Source organism: Ambystoma mexicanum, chromosome 12 (genome assembly GCF_040938575.1).
Source record: "Ambystoma mexicanum isolate Mex_15411 chromosome 12, UKY_AmexF1_1, whole genome shotgun sequence".
NCBI lineage: Eukaryota > Metazoa > Chordata > Amphibia > Caudata > Ambystomatidae > Ambystoma > Ambystoma mexicanum.
The window spans coordinates 686,670,405-686,687,570 of record NC_090936.1 but is presented as its reverse complement, the minus strand read 5'-3'; the positions used below and the strand labels follow the sequence as shown (position 1 = coordinate 686,687,570).

General features: G+C 45.0%; 1 protein-coding gene across 3 annotated transcripts in view; it reads right to left on the bottom strand.

Annotated features, from left to right (window-relative positions):
• The window catches only part of CPNE8 (copine 8), a 2,424,038-nt gene that overhangs the window by 939,224 nt on the left and 1,467,648 nt on the right, over positions 1 to 17,166 (bottom strand). For all 3 annotated transcript variants that reach the window (XM_069629223.1, XM_069629224.1, XM_069629225.1), the window contains one exon: positions 8,159 to 8,263. In XM_069629223.1, the coding sequence (XP_069485324.1) occupies positions 8,159 to 8,263 (105 nt within the window). The remainder of the gene's footprint in view (positions 1 to 8,158; positions 8,264 to 17,166) is intronic.

The following is a 17,166-nucleotide window of genomic DNA, read 5'->3' as shown; positions in this document are numbered from 1 at the left end:
ACTGCTAATGCAGGCTCTGTTGCACTATTAAGTTCAGTATGAGTTTATCATGTTACTTCACAGCCTTAACATTGAAACCCATAAAACATTATGCATATGTCAAACAGTTTAATTTAAAATCTACTACATCATTTGAAATAAAAGAGAAACATATGCATATAATGTGATGTACCGAAGTTGCACTTTTTGCAAAGCAGGGTTCAAAACTGGCGAGTGCTGGAAGCCAGTTAGCTCCTGCTTGGTTTGGTTAACATCAACAAATATCAGGAACTACCTTCGATCCCCCCGCCCAAAATCAACTGGTGAAATACAAATAAATCTATGTGACATTAACTCTATGTACTTGTTTGTGAAAGTGTAGGTGTATTACGACTCACCCAGAAAACATTTAAAGCATAATGCATATTGGACACAATGCTATAGATTTTCACTCATGTTAGGTTGTGGCACCCTAGGTACTAGGTTCTCTTTCCAAAGGTGCTACTGATTACTGGGTGGTGTCAGATATCCATTACTGGGTGGTGTCAGATATCCAGCGTTTAGCTCCTGCTCATCAAAACTCTATAACGATTAATGCTATTGCATTCATATTACGCACAGTGTTAACACAGAAGTGGTTCGATTTGTAGGATATACCTAAGCATGTTTTTAAGCTGTTTTGAAGATTTTTTTAAAAAGCAGTTGTACAAAAAGGTCTTATTGAATAACACGTCTTACTCAACTATAAAGCACGGTAATATCCTCCTGTGACAAAGTCCCGTGCCTGTTCTTTATGTGGGGTTACCATGGGGGCTGGTTACCTCCCAATGCCAGAGGATGTTGGCCATGGGGACAGTAAAATTTTGATTTTTTGATTTTTATTTTGTTGTATTTGTAACGCACGCATGACAGCCTGAGCCGTATAGAGGCGCAGATGGAAACCAAAAGTTATAACAAAGGATGGACTAGGGTCCAACAGACAGGTAGCTCATACAGAGATGGAAGAAGAAACTATCTAAATAGGAAGGTCTTTAATGCTCTCTGAAATTGTGGAAGTGACTGTAAAATTCGTATTTCCAATGGGAGTGAATTCCACAGTATGGGAAGGATGACCTAGTCTCCCTCCCCTAGAATCATCCTAAATCGGGGTACAGTCAATGGATAATTAGCCCTGGACCTCCCTGTCAACGGAGAGTGCTTAAAGCTGTCTCTAGGCAGGCACAAAGTCCCAAGTAAGAAAAATTGAATGTTTTCCTTTAAAAAAAAGCTGATGCTGATACTGTTGGAAACCATCTCATGGTTTTGAGGAAGTCAGTTCAAACTCCCAGGGGTGCTCCTAGGGCCTCAATTGCCTCAAATCTTGCAAATGTGCAGCTTTTTGTCAGCGGGTTGACCTGCTGTTCATTTCTGACCACTGTCTGCTTTCATTTTCTTTTGAATTTGTCATATCTCACTTGACCCTTCCATTGCCTTTGATAATGTTGATAACCCTACTCTTCTTTCGACTCTTTCCTATCTGGGCTTTATTGTCTTTATTTTGAATCCATCTAATTTTTAATTTCCTTTGTATTGTGTACAGGTGTGTCCATGGTTTAGCTCCTCTTTATATCTCTGTACTTGCCTCTATGTTCCTGCCCGCCCCCTTTTTTCTCAGAGTCTCTTTGGACATACTGTTCCTAAGCCTCAAGCTGCTCGATCTTGCTTCCATTTTTTCTCTCTTATTGCTTGCAAATATTGGAGGCATGGGTGAGCCTGCACCAGAAGAGGCCTATCCTGCACCGAGACATAGTAGGAGGGGTGAGACCAGGTAAGGGAGAGCTGGGAGTGAATAGAGGCCCAATCGGCTGGTTAAGGCCACACCATCAAGGACCTGTCCTAAATAGAGACCAGGGAAATGGGTGATCAGATCTGCAGGCTGGTGACGAGGTTGAGGTTGGGGACCAGCAAGAGCCCTATGATGGTTTTGATGATGCAGGGTTTTGTGACGGTAGAGAAGAGGCTGATAAAGGTGACGATCAGGTGATTCCAAGAGACAGTGTCATAATCCTGCAGTCGGCTGTTGGAGAGAGTTCAGGGAGTAGTGACACTGAGAAGGCTGGGAAATATCTGGACAAGAGCAGTGAGTAGAAGTTTGCCAATAGTGTGGAGGAATTTGGGAATAATCTGGAAGAAGTTGCTCACAATAAGTAAGAGATTGGCAAAGATCTAGAAGAGTCACCTGGAGAAGTTGAGAAGGAGGTTGTGTAGAATGTCTGGGAGTGTATGGTGGCAAGTTCAAGGAGGTTTGTGGAGAAAGTGACTAGTAGTGTGTAAGGTACCATGAGGATGGAAGAAGGGCCACATGGTTGGAATATATAAGACAGAAGTGGAAAGAGAACATCAGGGGGCTGGAGGTTGTAAGGTGGTGATGAGTGGAATGAGGGAAGAGGTTCCATTCCATGGCAAAACAGATTTGGATAGGAGGTTGGGGATGAGCAAGAGGGAAAGAGTTGGTAGGAGGAAAGAAGCAGAAAATGTAACAATGGCAGGAGGGGGACGATTGTCATATCATGCAATTTCCAGTAGTCACTGTTGGTCCAAGCATGTAACAAAGGTGGGCGAGCAAACAGGTACCCAGCAGGAAGAATATTTCAGGGTTAAAGAGGCAGAGCAGAGGACCCAGAGTGATGCCCTGGGAGGAAGGAACAGTGAGGTCTAGGAGACTCGATCCTCAGGGAGACCAGGGCTCCCTCCTCAGGCTCATCTAAATGTCAGAAGACAAGGTCCTTTTAGAGGCTGCAATATTGGCACATGAGCTGGACACCCTATTGAGAGAGTAATTCCATCTCCACTTCTCACTCCTTGAGGTGGCACATCGAGGCCTCCAGATCATGGACTGATTGGCCGTAAGACACTTAAAAGAGTGCATGAAACTCAAACACCGTAGACTGAGAACTTGTTTTCTTTATGAACCACATTCACTCAGGGTACATAAAGTTCACCAGACCAACCTGACATCTTGTAGTTGCACTTTATGTCTTTACCTTTTATTATATTAGCTCAGCACTGTACTTACATCAAATAAAGTTGTGAGCAAATTTAGTCTGTTGTTCCTCGTCACCAACCAGATACATTCCCTTAAAATATTTAGCAATACTCTGAGGGTAAGGGTTGTCCTTCCCTGAATCTGCACCGTCATTAGTCTCAACAGACTAGAGCTCGGGGATGAAACCCAATAAGAGGAATAAACACACCTAGAAAAGCATTTGCAGACAGTCTTAAAATAATTCTTGAAGGAGAATCTGGAGGACTGAAATTCAAGACCAAAACATGGATACAGGAGAAAGGATGAAACAGGCAGACGCAGGACAAGAACAACTGGGGAGCTGCAGGAGCAATGGGAGAACAGCAGACAAAGCTGGAGAAAGGAGAGTAAGGGCCCAGACAATGGAGCCTCTAAAGAATGGAAACAATGGAGGAAAGTACATTAGAACTGTTTTGTAGCAATCGAAATATGCAGACTCAAAGGGCTGACGTGAAGTATTGGGGCAAGTCTGCACCCATGGCAAGTCTTCTTTTGCAAACATCTCAACAATGCTGTTAAGAAAAAAGGTAAGTTAACAGACTGCACGCAGACACAACCACCTGCATAATGGACAAGTTCACTGTCTAAGTGCTTGAGTTGTCCATGCAAAGCACCACCCCTCATCCAAGATGGTGCAGAGTCCCATCGTACGTAGCAGTCATCAAACAGTAGTGCTGCTACCTATCTCAGTACCATGGTCAACGTGCCTGTGTACCTGCAACCTGAGCACAGTCGAAAAATCCCCCTGCTGCATGATGTAGGACGGGCAGATTACAAGCATGAAAGATTTGCTGTATGACACTTACATGCAAATAAGGCATGGAAAATGTGTTCAACGTGGAGACCCAAATTACTTGCTGAATCATCCCAATATCATGAGCAGAAAAGGTTATCAGGTTGCACCCCTTCTATGAAAACAGAACGTGGTAAAAAAAAAAAATAATCTACGGTTACAACCACACCAGCAAGCTATATCAATGACAGAAACATGCTGATTGAGACACAGGCTCCCTGTCAGTACTATCACTCCATGTGTGTTGTGATCTTTCAAATTGGAATTTAAATTCCCTTATTCGGGTTGTAATTGTAATTGGTTAGTTGTAATTGGTTATTTATAACGCACAACGCACTTAATACCCAGATGTGTCTAAGCACAGACAGGGGATTGAACCTGTGTTGCACCGCGTCATCTTTCTTCCAAGGCGAGGCGTTGCCCCTGAGCTATCCTCCCTGTAGTTACAAACAAATGGATAGCAATCCCAAATGTTTGTTTAGGGCTTACATGGCACTACTATTCTTTTATGTAATGGATAACAACGTTCCTGCATGAATTTCATTAATGAAAGAATCATGCCTTAACAAGCATTGTTAAAGTCAATAACTGTAGCTTTTTTAAAGCCTGTGTAGAAGACGTGGTTGTTTGTGCAATGTGTCGATGCCTGCATGTGTATGGATGTATGCGCTGTGCATGGGTATATGTGCAGCATGGGCTATGTGTGTTTTACGAGTGCATGTTGAGTGTGTGTGTGCATTTGCAGAGTGAGCTGGTATGTTCACTGTGAGCAATTATGCGCATTTGCACTGTGTAGGGTGTGCATTGTGTATTTCTAGGTATATGTGCATTACATAGGTGTGTGCCCAGTACGGGATAGTGGCTGTATGTTGAGTGATAAGATGTATGTGCAGCATATGTTCAGTGGGTGGATGCATTTGGAGAATGAGGGTCCTTGAGCAAAGTAATTACTGTCAAAAAGCTGAGTCAGATCACCAACTGGCCAACACACATATGGTTCAGATGGGTCTTGGGCCAAACAAAGCATAGAATTCAATATAAAACACTTTCCAAAAACAGCAAAAGGATGGCTTCTCCTATTCCCCAGCATATAGGATTTCTCAATACCCCAACGCAGGGCGGGCCAATAATTTATGCATAGTACATTCTCTTTAAGATCAATAGTATCAAGTCCAGCACATTGCTTGTGGAACTCAACATTATAGCCTTAAATGTTCACAAGGAAATCTCTCTATCAACTTCACAAAATATAATTTAGCAAGTCATGATTCACGTCGATGCACAGAATAGGTAGTAACATTACAGTCACTCACAATGTGAGGAGGGTGGCGGGGGTAAGCGGTTGTGTGTCCCCATAATTTAATCTCTTCTGGTTCTTCTGTGGAATTCAGTCATCTACATTGTATCCTTGTTTCTGCAGAAGACCCCTGCCAAGGTCCTACATGGCCATGTATGCATACACACTTGGCATCACACTGTCTGGAGATGGGTGTTCCGACAGACAGAGGAAGCCCAAGGGGTGTCAGCAGAGATCTGTTTTCCTAGGCTCCCCTCTTGTTGCTTATTCACCACCTCTCTGATCCCCAAAACTCCAAACATCTTCACAGTCTTCAATCATCCTTTTCCAATGATAGTCTCTCCTCTTTCCTGCTCCCAATTCCTACCGTTTGTGCTAATATCACTATACTACCTTTTGTTCACTTCTTATCAGATGCTGGGTTGTAGCTTGGTACACAAAATTCCTGTCTTTTATCTTCCGCCTAGACAATTCACACAATTACATTTTTAAGAGGGCCTCTCTGTAATCTCCAATGTGCTTTTCTCCACCTTCCTATATCTACTCCTTCGCCAAATTCTGAGTTTGTTGGTCCTGTCTTTCTACTACTTCCTCCACTTTTCTCTTATCCATCTTCCTCCTAGCTTTGCTCCTTGCCACTGCCTTGGTGCTCTCTCCTTTTCCACCTTCTGACTCCTAAGAACTATTTTCTCTCTACCCAGGCCAACTTCTTCTCAGATTTTCTTTCCAATGCACTCCTAGAAACTCCTGTTAATCTCGTGGGCACAGCTTCAGCCTGCCTCCTCACCTCTTGGACCAACCTACTCCTCACTCCTTCTGCCACATCCATTCAAAAGCTACTTCCAATCCCCTTTTCATCCTCTCTGTCTCCGTCCAATATTACTACTCATACTCTCTCCTCCCTCCTGCCCTTTTCTCACATCAGCCTTCTTCCATGAATCTCCTTCCACTGTGTCTCCGTTCTACCAAACACGTTGTGCCTGTCTTGCATCCAACACTACCACTTAGCAGCTACAACTTCACAAGCTGAGTCAAGTGGATACAAATAAAAAACTGCTGTTTATAAATTGGGATAATATACTTGGAGGCTGAAAATATTAGTTTACAACTGAAGAATAGCCATTGCTGAGGTAAAAACACATTTCGGGACATTAAATCCAACAGAATGAAACCCTAATGGAAGCTCCTGAGGAAGTTGCATTAGTGGCATCAAAGACCAGTTATGGAACGTATTTATTTTTTACAGTGTCATTAGAACTGAAAAATTCAAGAAAAATAAATGTTTAGTTTCATGTTTGGCAAGCTCCAGAATTACCCAATTAAGTAACCTTGCAGTCATTTTTGGTATTCCCAATGATTTGATAAATTCAATGATAAGCTGACAAAGACTATTAAAAATTCAGGAGCATTAGAAAAAGGAGCAGCATAGTTTAGGAATTCTCATTCATGGACGAATTATTTTGTTTTATGTGTGTGTTGGAAAATAAATAACTGTTAGACGGATGGTCACAACAGATTGCCCTACTAAAATAAATATGCAATTGGATATTTATACTTTCTGATATAAAGATTGAACGATGACAATGTGGCCATATAGGGAGATGATTGTTCATGATTTCGCTGGCGTTCCAAAGCCCCACTGATCATTATTGCTATGACACAAATAAATAATTGAACGGTAAACCGACCATTGGCAAAGCCAACAGTTTTGGTTTTGTGTAGGTATAATACTATAATGGCACTGCCTGGCCCTGTAATGGCAACAGCAGGAGCATTGTGAAGGTATCTGATACCAGTGCCTGGCAAATGGATTTATAATACCTATACACAAGCCAGTACTTTGTCAATGCTTGTTTTTAACAGGAGTACAGTGTAAGGAACCAAAATAAATCAAGTGGCTGTAAGCAGTTGGTTAAGCCATTTTTATTGTGCCAGTCGTGCATTTACTGCTGCAATAAAGTATTAATTTGCTGCCAGGGAAGCATTATCTTGCCACACTGACATTAAAGGCTGCCTAAACATATTAAAAATCATAGAGAAAAAAGCAAAAGACTTTAAAGTCTCATTTAAACAGTTAGAAAAAGTACCTTCAAACAATTAAAAAGGTTACCTTTATAACAATTTTTAGATGAATAACAAAGGAAGTCTTAGTTACACGCCTAGTTTAATCAACGTCTTAAGTCAGTGAAAAGATGAGACGGACTAGGGCAGTGAACATCAATGATACACAATGAATGACATTTAGGGACGTTTTCTATATGCTTTTTGCATGTAATATGGAGATGTATATGTGGCGGCTTGTTAATAAGCAAAATAAAATGAAATTTTGTATGAAAAAGACACGTATGTCTTTTGGTCATTAATGTTACAGGGAGTCCTTGAGCTAGGGTTCATGGATACCTATCCAATGTGGCGGGGGGCAAGTAAATCAAACAAAGCAAGTCATATTCACAAGATCTAATACTAGAAAAACTCACATGTCAGTCCTTCTTAGATACTTCAACATGCTCCAGTCGGACAGGGTAAGGAGCAAGAAGACATGGCCCCTTATTATAAGTTTGCCAGTCTGAAGAAAAGTGACAGTAACAACGGTTACGGCACCTTGTCCGGACCAGCAAACTACAAGTCTGCCAGTAGAGGCAGTGAACTGCCGGTAGTTGAAGCCCCTACTGGCAGGTTTTCTACTGAAGCACTGCCACCATTACTAACAGTGCCGGTGCTTCAGTGTTCCCATTCCCGTGGAGTCCTATGGGACTCCAAAGGAATGGGAACTTATTGTTCCTCGGCTGCCTTTAATATCCCCGTATTACTGGGATATAGGGCGGCGAAAAGGGTAAGGTGAGTCTGCCGGTAACCTGCTGGTTCTACCGGTGGGTTACCGACAGACTGATAATGAGGGCCATGGCATACCTGAAAAAGGAACCTAGTTCTAAAATATAGACATATTCCTCAGAATTCTTTGGCAAGTAAGGATTTAAACATTGAAAAAATATAACTGTTCCACAAGAGAAGAAAAAAGTCTTACCTATCAAAGTCACCATTACATAATGCCCTTACTGGTATCTTGAAGGCTTGCCACACTGGATTTAAAGTATTTTTTATTACCTCCGTCTTATGGCAAATAGTGAAACTAAAGAATGGAAATAAAAACTGTTTATAAGATTTATGTAAGAAATTCATGAATTTTCTAACACAAAACAGCCAATGTGAAGTAACACAATATTTGTTTTGGACTTTTTTCATGACATTGCCTGTGTATGTTTTAAATGATTAACCAAACATAGGATTCGTGCTGGCATTTCAACATTATAGCCATCATCTTGAAAGCCTTCTGATCTATGTCACACTTGATCTAACTAGTAAATAACTGAAAGAAATAGGGCAAAGATACTTCTGTGAGATAATGTGGCAAAAAGATCTTCACTGCTACCACTTCTGATGTTCAGGTTCTCTCTGACAGACTGTCTTCTTCCACCGAATGCTGCAGGGTCAGATATTGACCTCTGAGCAGACACCAGGTTTAGATGCTGGTCACCATTTCAAGCAGCAAATCTGTCTTGATCTGTGCCGTGTTGATATGTGCACACGACAGAGACCAGCAATGATGGGCATCATGATAATCATGGCAGCCACCACTGCATTTGAATTCCCATGGACAGCTTTTGCGTTTGCAGAAAAATCATCCACAGTCGGAACAAATACAGCCTATTCTCTACATTCAGAATACTCAGCAAAAGCAAAGAGGCTTCTGATTCTATATCCAGAATTTCCTTGTGGTGTTTGCGTTCCTTACTGAGAATGTATTAAAAATGGGGTGCACGTGGGAAAAGGAATGATATGGTATCTTCCACACATTTTCACAATGAGGCTGTGAGCAGTGTATATGAAGATATCACTTACCTGGCACATTGATTATTCACTGTGAGCATCCTCCAAGAATGTGCATGCTTTGACAACAGCCCCAGCATGAGAAAAATGGTTTTGAATAATGAATATTTACCTATCAATAGACAACCTGCACACAAGTGAAATCCTATCCTGCAGGATCTCTTTTCTGCTAAGCAACTTTTTTCCAGCATATTATTCTTAACATAACTTGCAAGTAATTTGCAACATGGGCATCAGCTCTGGAAACTTTATTTAAACATAAATGTCTACAGATACTTGCTCCGAGCTTCGAATTAACATCAATTACTGCTTCGTGTGCAACTTTGTGACATGGGCCATCCTGCGAAATTACTTTCTGAGGGTGAAATTATAACCCACTCCATGAATGAGGTAACAGGCTTGGCGATAAGCAATAGTAATCGAGGAGGCTTGATGAGATAATGGTTGCAGTCTGCCCCACTGGGTCACTAACCAAACATAGAAAGAAGGAAATGTAATGCCCAAAAACTCTTAAGAAAATGAAATATGTCGAATTGGAAAAAGGAGAATAAAAAATGTATTTATTTGTATTCTTTTAACATTTATACGTGCAGATGTTTGGCGTAGCAAATATACATGTTGGTACAATTCAAAGAAGAAAAGGGCAAAAAATCGAATATAAGGCAGCATCAATATGAATAAATGTAATTGTAAAAAAAAAACATTCATTGGCTAGATGTAGAAGAACGAGTTACTTACCCCTGGTAACATTCTTTCGATTGGATATTCCTCCAACATATTTCTCATTTTATGATAATTATCCATCCAGCTTCAGAACTTATTTTTGACAGGAGGCGCTGTGTGCCGTCTCGTCGAATCGATGTCCCTCAAGAGCCTCTGTTCGACTATTGTCATCATCATTAGTATAAATATCGCATGCAGCGCCTGTTGGTTTCAGTTCTGTTTTTTCCCCCTCATGAAGAGGAATTACCAGGCGTACCATAGACTGTAGGCTTCAAGAAAGCATACAGCGTAAGAACACGTAAATTCAATGGCGGGGTAGGCTGGGAGGGGCGATGAGGAATACATCGGAGGAACATTCAATTGAAGGAACGTTACCAGGGATAAGTAACTTGTTCTACGAATGAATTGTGTCCTCCCATGTATTCCTCATCTTATGATAGACTCCCAAAACAGTAATAATTTGGTGGTGGGAGTACGAACTATATTTTGTTTTAATTGTTTTCATGGACTGAATGTAAGACCGCTTTGGCAAATTGTCCTTCCTGACTGACAGATGACTCCAGGCAGTAATGTCTCACAAACGTGTGAATCGATGACCAAGCAGCCGCTGAACAAATGTCTTTGATTGTGACATTTCTTAGAAGAGCAGCAGAGATTGCTATGCTCCTTGTGAAATGTGCTCTTAAGCCATCCAGCAGGTATTTGCCCGCTAATCTGTAACATTCCCCAATAGCCAGGATGATCCATCTGGATATGGTTTGTTTTGTAACCGCTAAATCCAATTTAGGGCCAGTATAGCCAATTAATAATTGGTAATTTTGACGAAATTTAGCCATTCTTGGTATGTAAAAACTGAGAGACCTTTTTGGGTCCAGTCTATGTAATCTTTCCTCCTCTTTTCCAGGAAGAGGAGAGTAGAAAGTAGACAAAATTATTTTTTGCAACAAGTGGAAGTCGGAGACTACCTTAGGTAGAAAATATGGTTTCACTTTGAGAAAAACCTTGTCTTTATAGAAAATTGGATGTGGATGTTTACGGGAAAGAGCCTGCAACTCGCTTACCCTGCTGGCTGACGTTATTGCAATTAGCAAAACAGTTTTAAGGATTAACAGTATTAATGGCCATGATTGTATAGGCTCAAAGGGAATGCATGTTAGAAACGTTAACACCAGGTTAGGATTCCATATAGGGACTGTCAATGGAACAGGTGGAAATACATTACTAAGACCCTTTAGGAACTGAACAATCAGAGGGATCTTAAAATATGAATCCTCCTCTGAAGATTGCCGCCAGGTAACCTTTAACTCTTCCACTCTGCAGCCCCGGTTTGCCTAATGCAACAAAATAGAAAGCACCATAAGTGTGTCACATAGAAAGGGATCAACATTCTTATCCCTGCACCAACTTCTGAACTTGTTCCAACGGCAGCCGTCCAAAGATGCCTTCTGGCCAAATGCAAGATCTCCATTACGTCATCCTACAGGTCCCAATCCTTGTATCTCAGCCTTTCAGAAACCATGCGTTAAGGCTGAGTGTCTTGAACGCTGGATGGAGAACTCGACCCATCTCTCACGAGAGGTCCTCTCTTTGTGGAAGACATATTGGAGAGCAGATGGACATGTCCAGAAGGTCCGGTTACCACATCCTCCTGGCCCAATCCGGGACAATTAGGATCATGGGTTAGCCGAACTTCCTCAACCTCCTGATGAGGAATGACAGGGACTGCAGGAAACGCATACATGAATGGAAATTCCCAGTCCACTACGAACGTGTCCCCTAGAGCTCCTCTTGGGGGAAATTCCCTGGAGCAGAACAGTTTGCACTTCTGGTTGACCCTGGTCACGAGCAGGTCCACTTGAGGGGTCCCCCAAAGGGTGAAGCTCTCTTGAAGGACTTCCTGAGCGAGATCCCACTCGTGGGAGACTGTGCTCTGCCTGCTCATAGTGTCTGCCGCTGTGTTCTCCTCTCCGGCTAGGTCAACTGCTGATAGAGAGATTCCTTCTTGAATTGCCTAGAACCAAAGCTGCATTGCTTCTCTGCACAGTGGTAGTGACCATATACCTCCTCTCTTATTGAGGTAGTATATCTACCACTGTGTTGTCCATCATTCTTTTCCCATACAGAGGGCAGAAAGGCCTTCAGCGTTAGTCTGATTGCCCTCAGCTGCAAAAGGTTGATGCGTAGTTTGGAATCCGGTGGAGACCAATGACCGCAGATTATCAGCTCCTTGGTGTGGGCTTCCAACCCTGTGAGTGAGGCATCCGTCACTACCGTTATCTCCAGCCATGGCTGCCAAAAAGATTCTCCCTTGAGAATGTTGTCCTTGCAAGCTCACCACAGATGGTCCTGGGAGACTCTGCTCTAAACTTTCAGGTGGTCTGACATTCTGCCTGAGAATTGGGACCATATAGTCCTGAGAGCCCATTGGAGGGATCTCATTCTGAGGCGAGACTCTGGCAGCAGAAAAATGCAGGATGCCATGAGACCGAGCAACCTCAAAAAATCGAAGCCCGGAAGATGCTGGTCTCTCTGGAATTTGGTGACCATCTTCAGAATATGTTGAGCTCTCACATCGGGTGGCAAGGCTTTCCCCAAGGAAGAATCCTCCGTCCTTTTTGGGAATCAGGAATTATGGGGAATTCCAACCCTTGTTCTTTTTCGCCACAAGTACTTGTTCTATAGCACCTTTCTCTAGCAGGGTCAAATTTTCCTACACAAGGAGCGGATCCCAAACTTTGAAAGAGTTGTTCCCCGGTGGATGATCCTGAGGCCTTTTTTGAGAAGGAAGACAGTAACCTTAGGCTACAGTTTCCAGTGCCCAAGCATCTGAAGTAATGCCCCGCCTTAAATTCAGATGGGGACTAAGTCTGCCACCCACTGGGGTCTTGTGAGTCAAGGCGTCAGAGTGGTTTTGAGGCGGCTGAGGGTAAAACTGCCGCTGCTTGGGATGGCTTAACACTTCTCCCTCGTCCACCACAAGGAAATATTCTCTGACCTCTTTGACCACATATCCTCTTCCTCTTCCAATTGAGGAATGGAATCAAAAGGACTTAACCCTCCAAGAAGACAAACCAGAGTAGGGGTGTTTATGCTGTCTAATGGCAGCGCTAAGGGATTTAGCCACCGCTTTCAAGGTCTGCAACTTTTCCAAACTCTCATCAGTCTTGCTCCCAAACAGCCTCGAGCCGTCAAAGGGAATGTTGAGGAGTCTAGACTGCACATCTGGTGCAAATCCGGACTTCCTCAACCACGCAAACCTGCGTCACACTGTGCTAGTTGCCATGGATCTGCTGATGCTGTCTACAGTATCCAGACATGACTGGAGGCATTCACCCATTGCCTCCTTTCAATCCTTGATGATTGCCAGAAAGCCGGCTCTTTCTTGGCCTTCCTGGATCTGGTCAGCCACCATAGCTACGCAGTCCCACAGGGTAAACATAAACCTTGACAAGGCACAAGTTGCATTAGTTGACTTTTTTTTTTAAACGTGTTTATTTTAAACAGGCAGGTTATGGCAATACAAAGCTTAATCACTTGCGACATGTAGCATACAGTAATACCATTTGACGCTCCTCCCACCCCACACTTCGGTCTCAATTTCCTTCTTCACTCCCCTGTAGGGGGTCTCCATCCCGAATAGTTCTCCAGGCCAGTTGGGGCTTGAAAGTCAGGCCTGGGAACCTTTGGTCAAACTCCAATACCGGACCCCAGATATTGCGAAAGCGATACAAGGTGCCTGCTCCGGCAGCCGTCACCTTCTCGGCGATAAGGATTTCCCAGACTTTTATCCACCAGAAAGGCATGAGTGGGCCTTGCGTCGTTTTACAGGTGCGGGCTATCACGTTCCTACCCGCAAGTAGGCATTGTGACAATAGTTTGGCCTTGGGGCCAGACCTGGGGTAGATCCCGGGGATCGGTGCTCCAAGGAGGATAGGTTCGGGGTCCAAGGGCAGTCGCACCTGAGTGATGTCTGCTATCGTCGCCAGGAATTGTTTCCAAAAGGCTTGGGCCTTGGGGCAGGACCACCACATGTGGAAGAAGGAGCCTATTTGGCCGCACTGCCTCCAGCATTGAGGGTTGATCGTGGAGTTCATGTGGTGGAGTCATAGGGGAGGGTAGTACCACCGGATGAGGATCTTGTAGGCGCACTCTCTATTCGTGATGCATGATGAGGAGGTGTGAGCCCGGGACCAGATGTCAACCCACTGTTGGTCTTCAATCGGGTGGCCCAGGTCCGCCTCCCATAGGGCCATATACCGGGTCTTGGAGGATAGGAAGTCCGTTTGGAGGCGCTTGTATAGAGTGGAGATTCTTCCTCGGGGCGGGAGCTCCTTAAGGGTCAATTCGATGGCTGTGGGGGGACGGTTAGCTGCCTGGCGAGTCTGTGGATGAGTGCACCAATGGTGTAGCTGGGTATATGTGAACCTATCTCGTTCTTGGATCCCAAAGAGTTCTTTACATCGCTCAAAGGTGCAGGGCTGGCCCCTTTCAAAAAGTTGACCCAGGGTCTCTAGGCCTCCTGCAATCCAGGCCTTAAAATTCCGGGGAGACAGACCAGAAGAGAAGGTTGGGTTCATGAACACTGGGGAGAGGGGGCTGATCCCCGTCGGATCCTCTTCTGTCTCAACGCCTTGTCCCACACCGAAATGGTGTGTTTGGTGGATGCCAGGAGATTCCGCCACTGTTGCCGTTGTGGGAGAAAGCGTAGCGGGAGGGGCAACTGTGCTTGTTCGAGGTCTACCCATCTGGGGCGGTTGGTGAGGACTTGCCATGATTGGATACAAGACAAGTGAGCCGCCATTTGGTATTTCTGTAAGTCAGGGACCCCGAGCCCACCCAATTTCGCGTTGCCCAGCATCGTGAATTTAGGGATCCTGGGCTTTTCCCCCCTCCAAATAAACTGCAGCATTTTCTTCTGTAAGCGTTGAAGGGCCGGCGCCGGGACCGGCACCGGGAGTGTGGAGCATGCATACAGAAATTTCCGTAGTAAGTTCATCTTACAGGCTGTAATACGGCCCATCAGCGATATCTCCTGTGTCGCCCGGCATCTCAAATCTGCCTCCAAGTTTGTAAATAATGGGGGAAAATTAGCCCGATAAGTCTCGCTTGGGCTGGCCGGGATCTGAACTCCCAGGTAGCCAGTTCCTTTGGTCGACCATTGTATTGGGCACAGCGGAACCAGGGCCTCTCGGGCTTCTCGGGTCAAGCCCACTCCCATGGCGACTGATTTCCGGTAGTTGACTGTGAAGCCTGTGACCCTGCCATAGCTCGTTATCCCAGCCAGGGCTTGAGGGAGGGAGGAGCGGGGTTTCGTGATAGTCAGGAGGACATCATCTGCATAGAGGGCCAGCTTCTGGTGCGCCGGGCCTGATTGAACGCCTTCGACTGCAGGATTCAACCTGATCCGCTGGGCAAACGAAGCGAAGAGAAGCGGCGACAGCGGGCATCCTTGTCGGGTTTCGCAAGTTAGGTTGATGGGGGAGGAGAGGGTGCCGTTAACTCTAAGAAGGGTTTTGGGGGTCTTTGTAATTTGCCAGCGTCATGGTGCAGAACTCCGGGCCAAATCCAAAAGCCTCCAGGGTGAGCCTCATGAAAGTCCAATCCACTTTGTCAAACGCCTTGGTCGCGTCCAGGGCCAAGAGCACCAACTCCCGGGAATCCCGGGAGGCAAGCTCCACCAGATCCAAGGCTCTTCGAATGTTGTCGGCCGTGGAGCAGAGTCTAAGGAAGCCACTCTTATCCGCTCTGATTATCTACGGCAAAAATCGAGACAGACGGGACGCCAGGATTTTAGAGTAAATATTGGCATCTATGTTGAGCAGGGCGATGGGTCTATATGATGCAGGGTTTGTAGGATCGCCCCCGGGTTTAGGTAGTAGGACCGTAATTGATTCCTGCATGGACGGGGTTACAGTGCCCGTGGTCCTGAACGAGTTAAACAACTGTACCAAAGGTGCTAATAGTTGGGGTTTGAAAATCTTGTAGAACCTGGTTGTATAGCCATCAGGGCCAGGGGCTCGGGATTTAAGAGCTTTTATTGCCTCGTCCACTTCTTCGTCAGTGATCGGCACCTCCAGAGAGTCACGGGCTGTCCTTTTTAGCCGGGGAAGCGCTGCACCCCGTAAGTATTCCTTCTGTTCCTCCATGTCCCGCGCTGGAGCGGTTATCACCTGAGTCAGATGGGGCGCAGAGAGCTACAGTTTGTCCTGGTCAGCGTAATGGACCTTGCCTCGTTGGTCCCGCAGGCCCACAATTGTATTGTTCCTCTTCGCCTTGGCAAGTTTCACCACTAGTAGCTTATTTGCTTTGTTGTTTTTAGCATAATAAAACTGTTTTGCTTTTGCCATTTGGTGGGCAGTGTGTTCAGCATAGTGGGCCTCAATCTTTTTCTGTGCTATCCGGATGGCCCGCTGGGTTTTAGGGGTCCAGCCCTTCTCCTTATGAGTCCTTTCTGCATTTTTAAGATCTTCCTCAAGGCCCTGGCGAGTTTGACGCTTGTGTCTATGATAGCCTGCTCCTTGCGCAATCAGTTCACCCCACACTACTGCCTTCATTGTGTCCCAAGTGTTGGCGGTAGAGGTGTCTGCACTGGGGTTCTCCTTAAAGAAGTTGGTGATCGTGGTTGCGATTGCGTCCCTGAGTGGCATCTCATTGAGAATCAGATCATATAGAGTCCATCTGCGCTGTTGGGGGTTAGCTGGTTCCTGCACTCGGATTTCCAGGGTCACCGGAGCATGATCAGACAAGATTCTGGAGCCAATTGTCACATTGTTAGTAAACGTAAAGATTTGTGGGGACACTAGGAGAAGATCTATCCTGGAGAAGGTTCGGTGGACATAAGAATAAAAGGAAAAGTCTCTTTCGGATGGGTGGAGTACTCTCCATGAATCCACCTCCCCCAAGGTTCTAAATAGTTGTAGGAGAGCCAGGGCTATGGTGAGGTCTCCAGCACTGGGCGGGTGTGACTTGTCTTTCGAGGGGTCCGGGACACCATTGAAGTCCCCTCCAATCACTATCTGGCCTTCCAAAAACGGTGAGAGGGTTGTACTCAGGGATTCATAGAACAGAGCCTGGCCTGAGTTGGGTACGTATACAGAGATTATAGAATAAAGTTGTCCTAGTAATAGGCATTTCACCGCCATGTACCGCCCCTCCGGGCAGCTTATAGAGTCCAGAATCTGAGGGTTCAGACCCATCCCGAATAGGATAGCAGTGCCACCCCTCTTGGAGTTCCCAGGCGTGTAAATTTGCTTCAGAAAGTCTCGGGAGCGCAGGCGGCTGTGGTCTGCCGGCAGCAGATGGGTTTCTTGTAGCATAGCCACAGCTGCACTGTCGTTCTGAAGCTTCTGTAGGATAGACTCGTGTTTGGAGGGTGAATTTAGTCCCTTGACATTCAGGGAGACGAACCTTAGAGTTCGATGT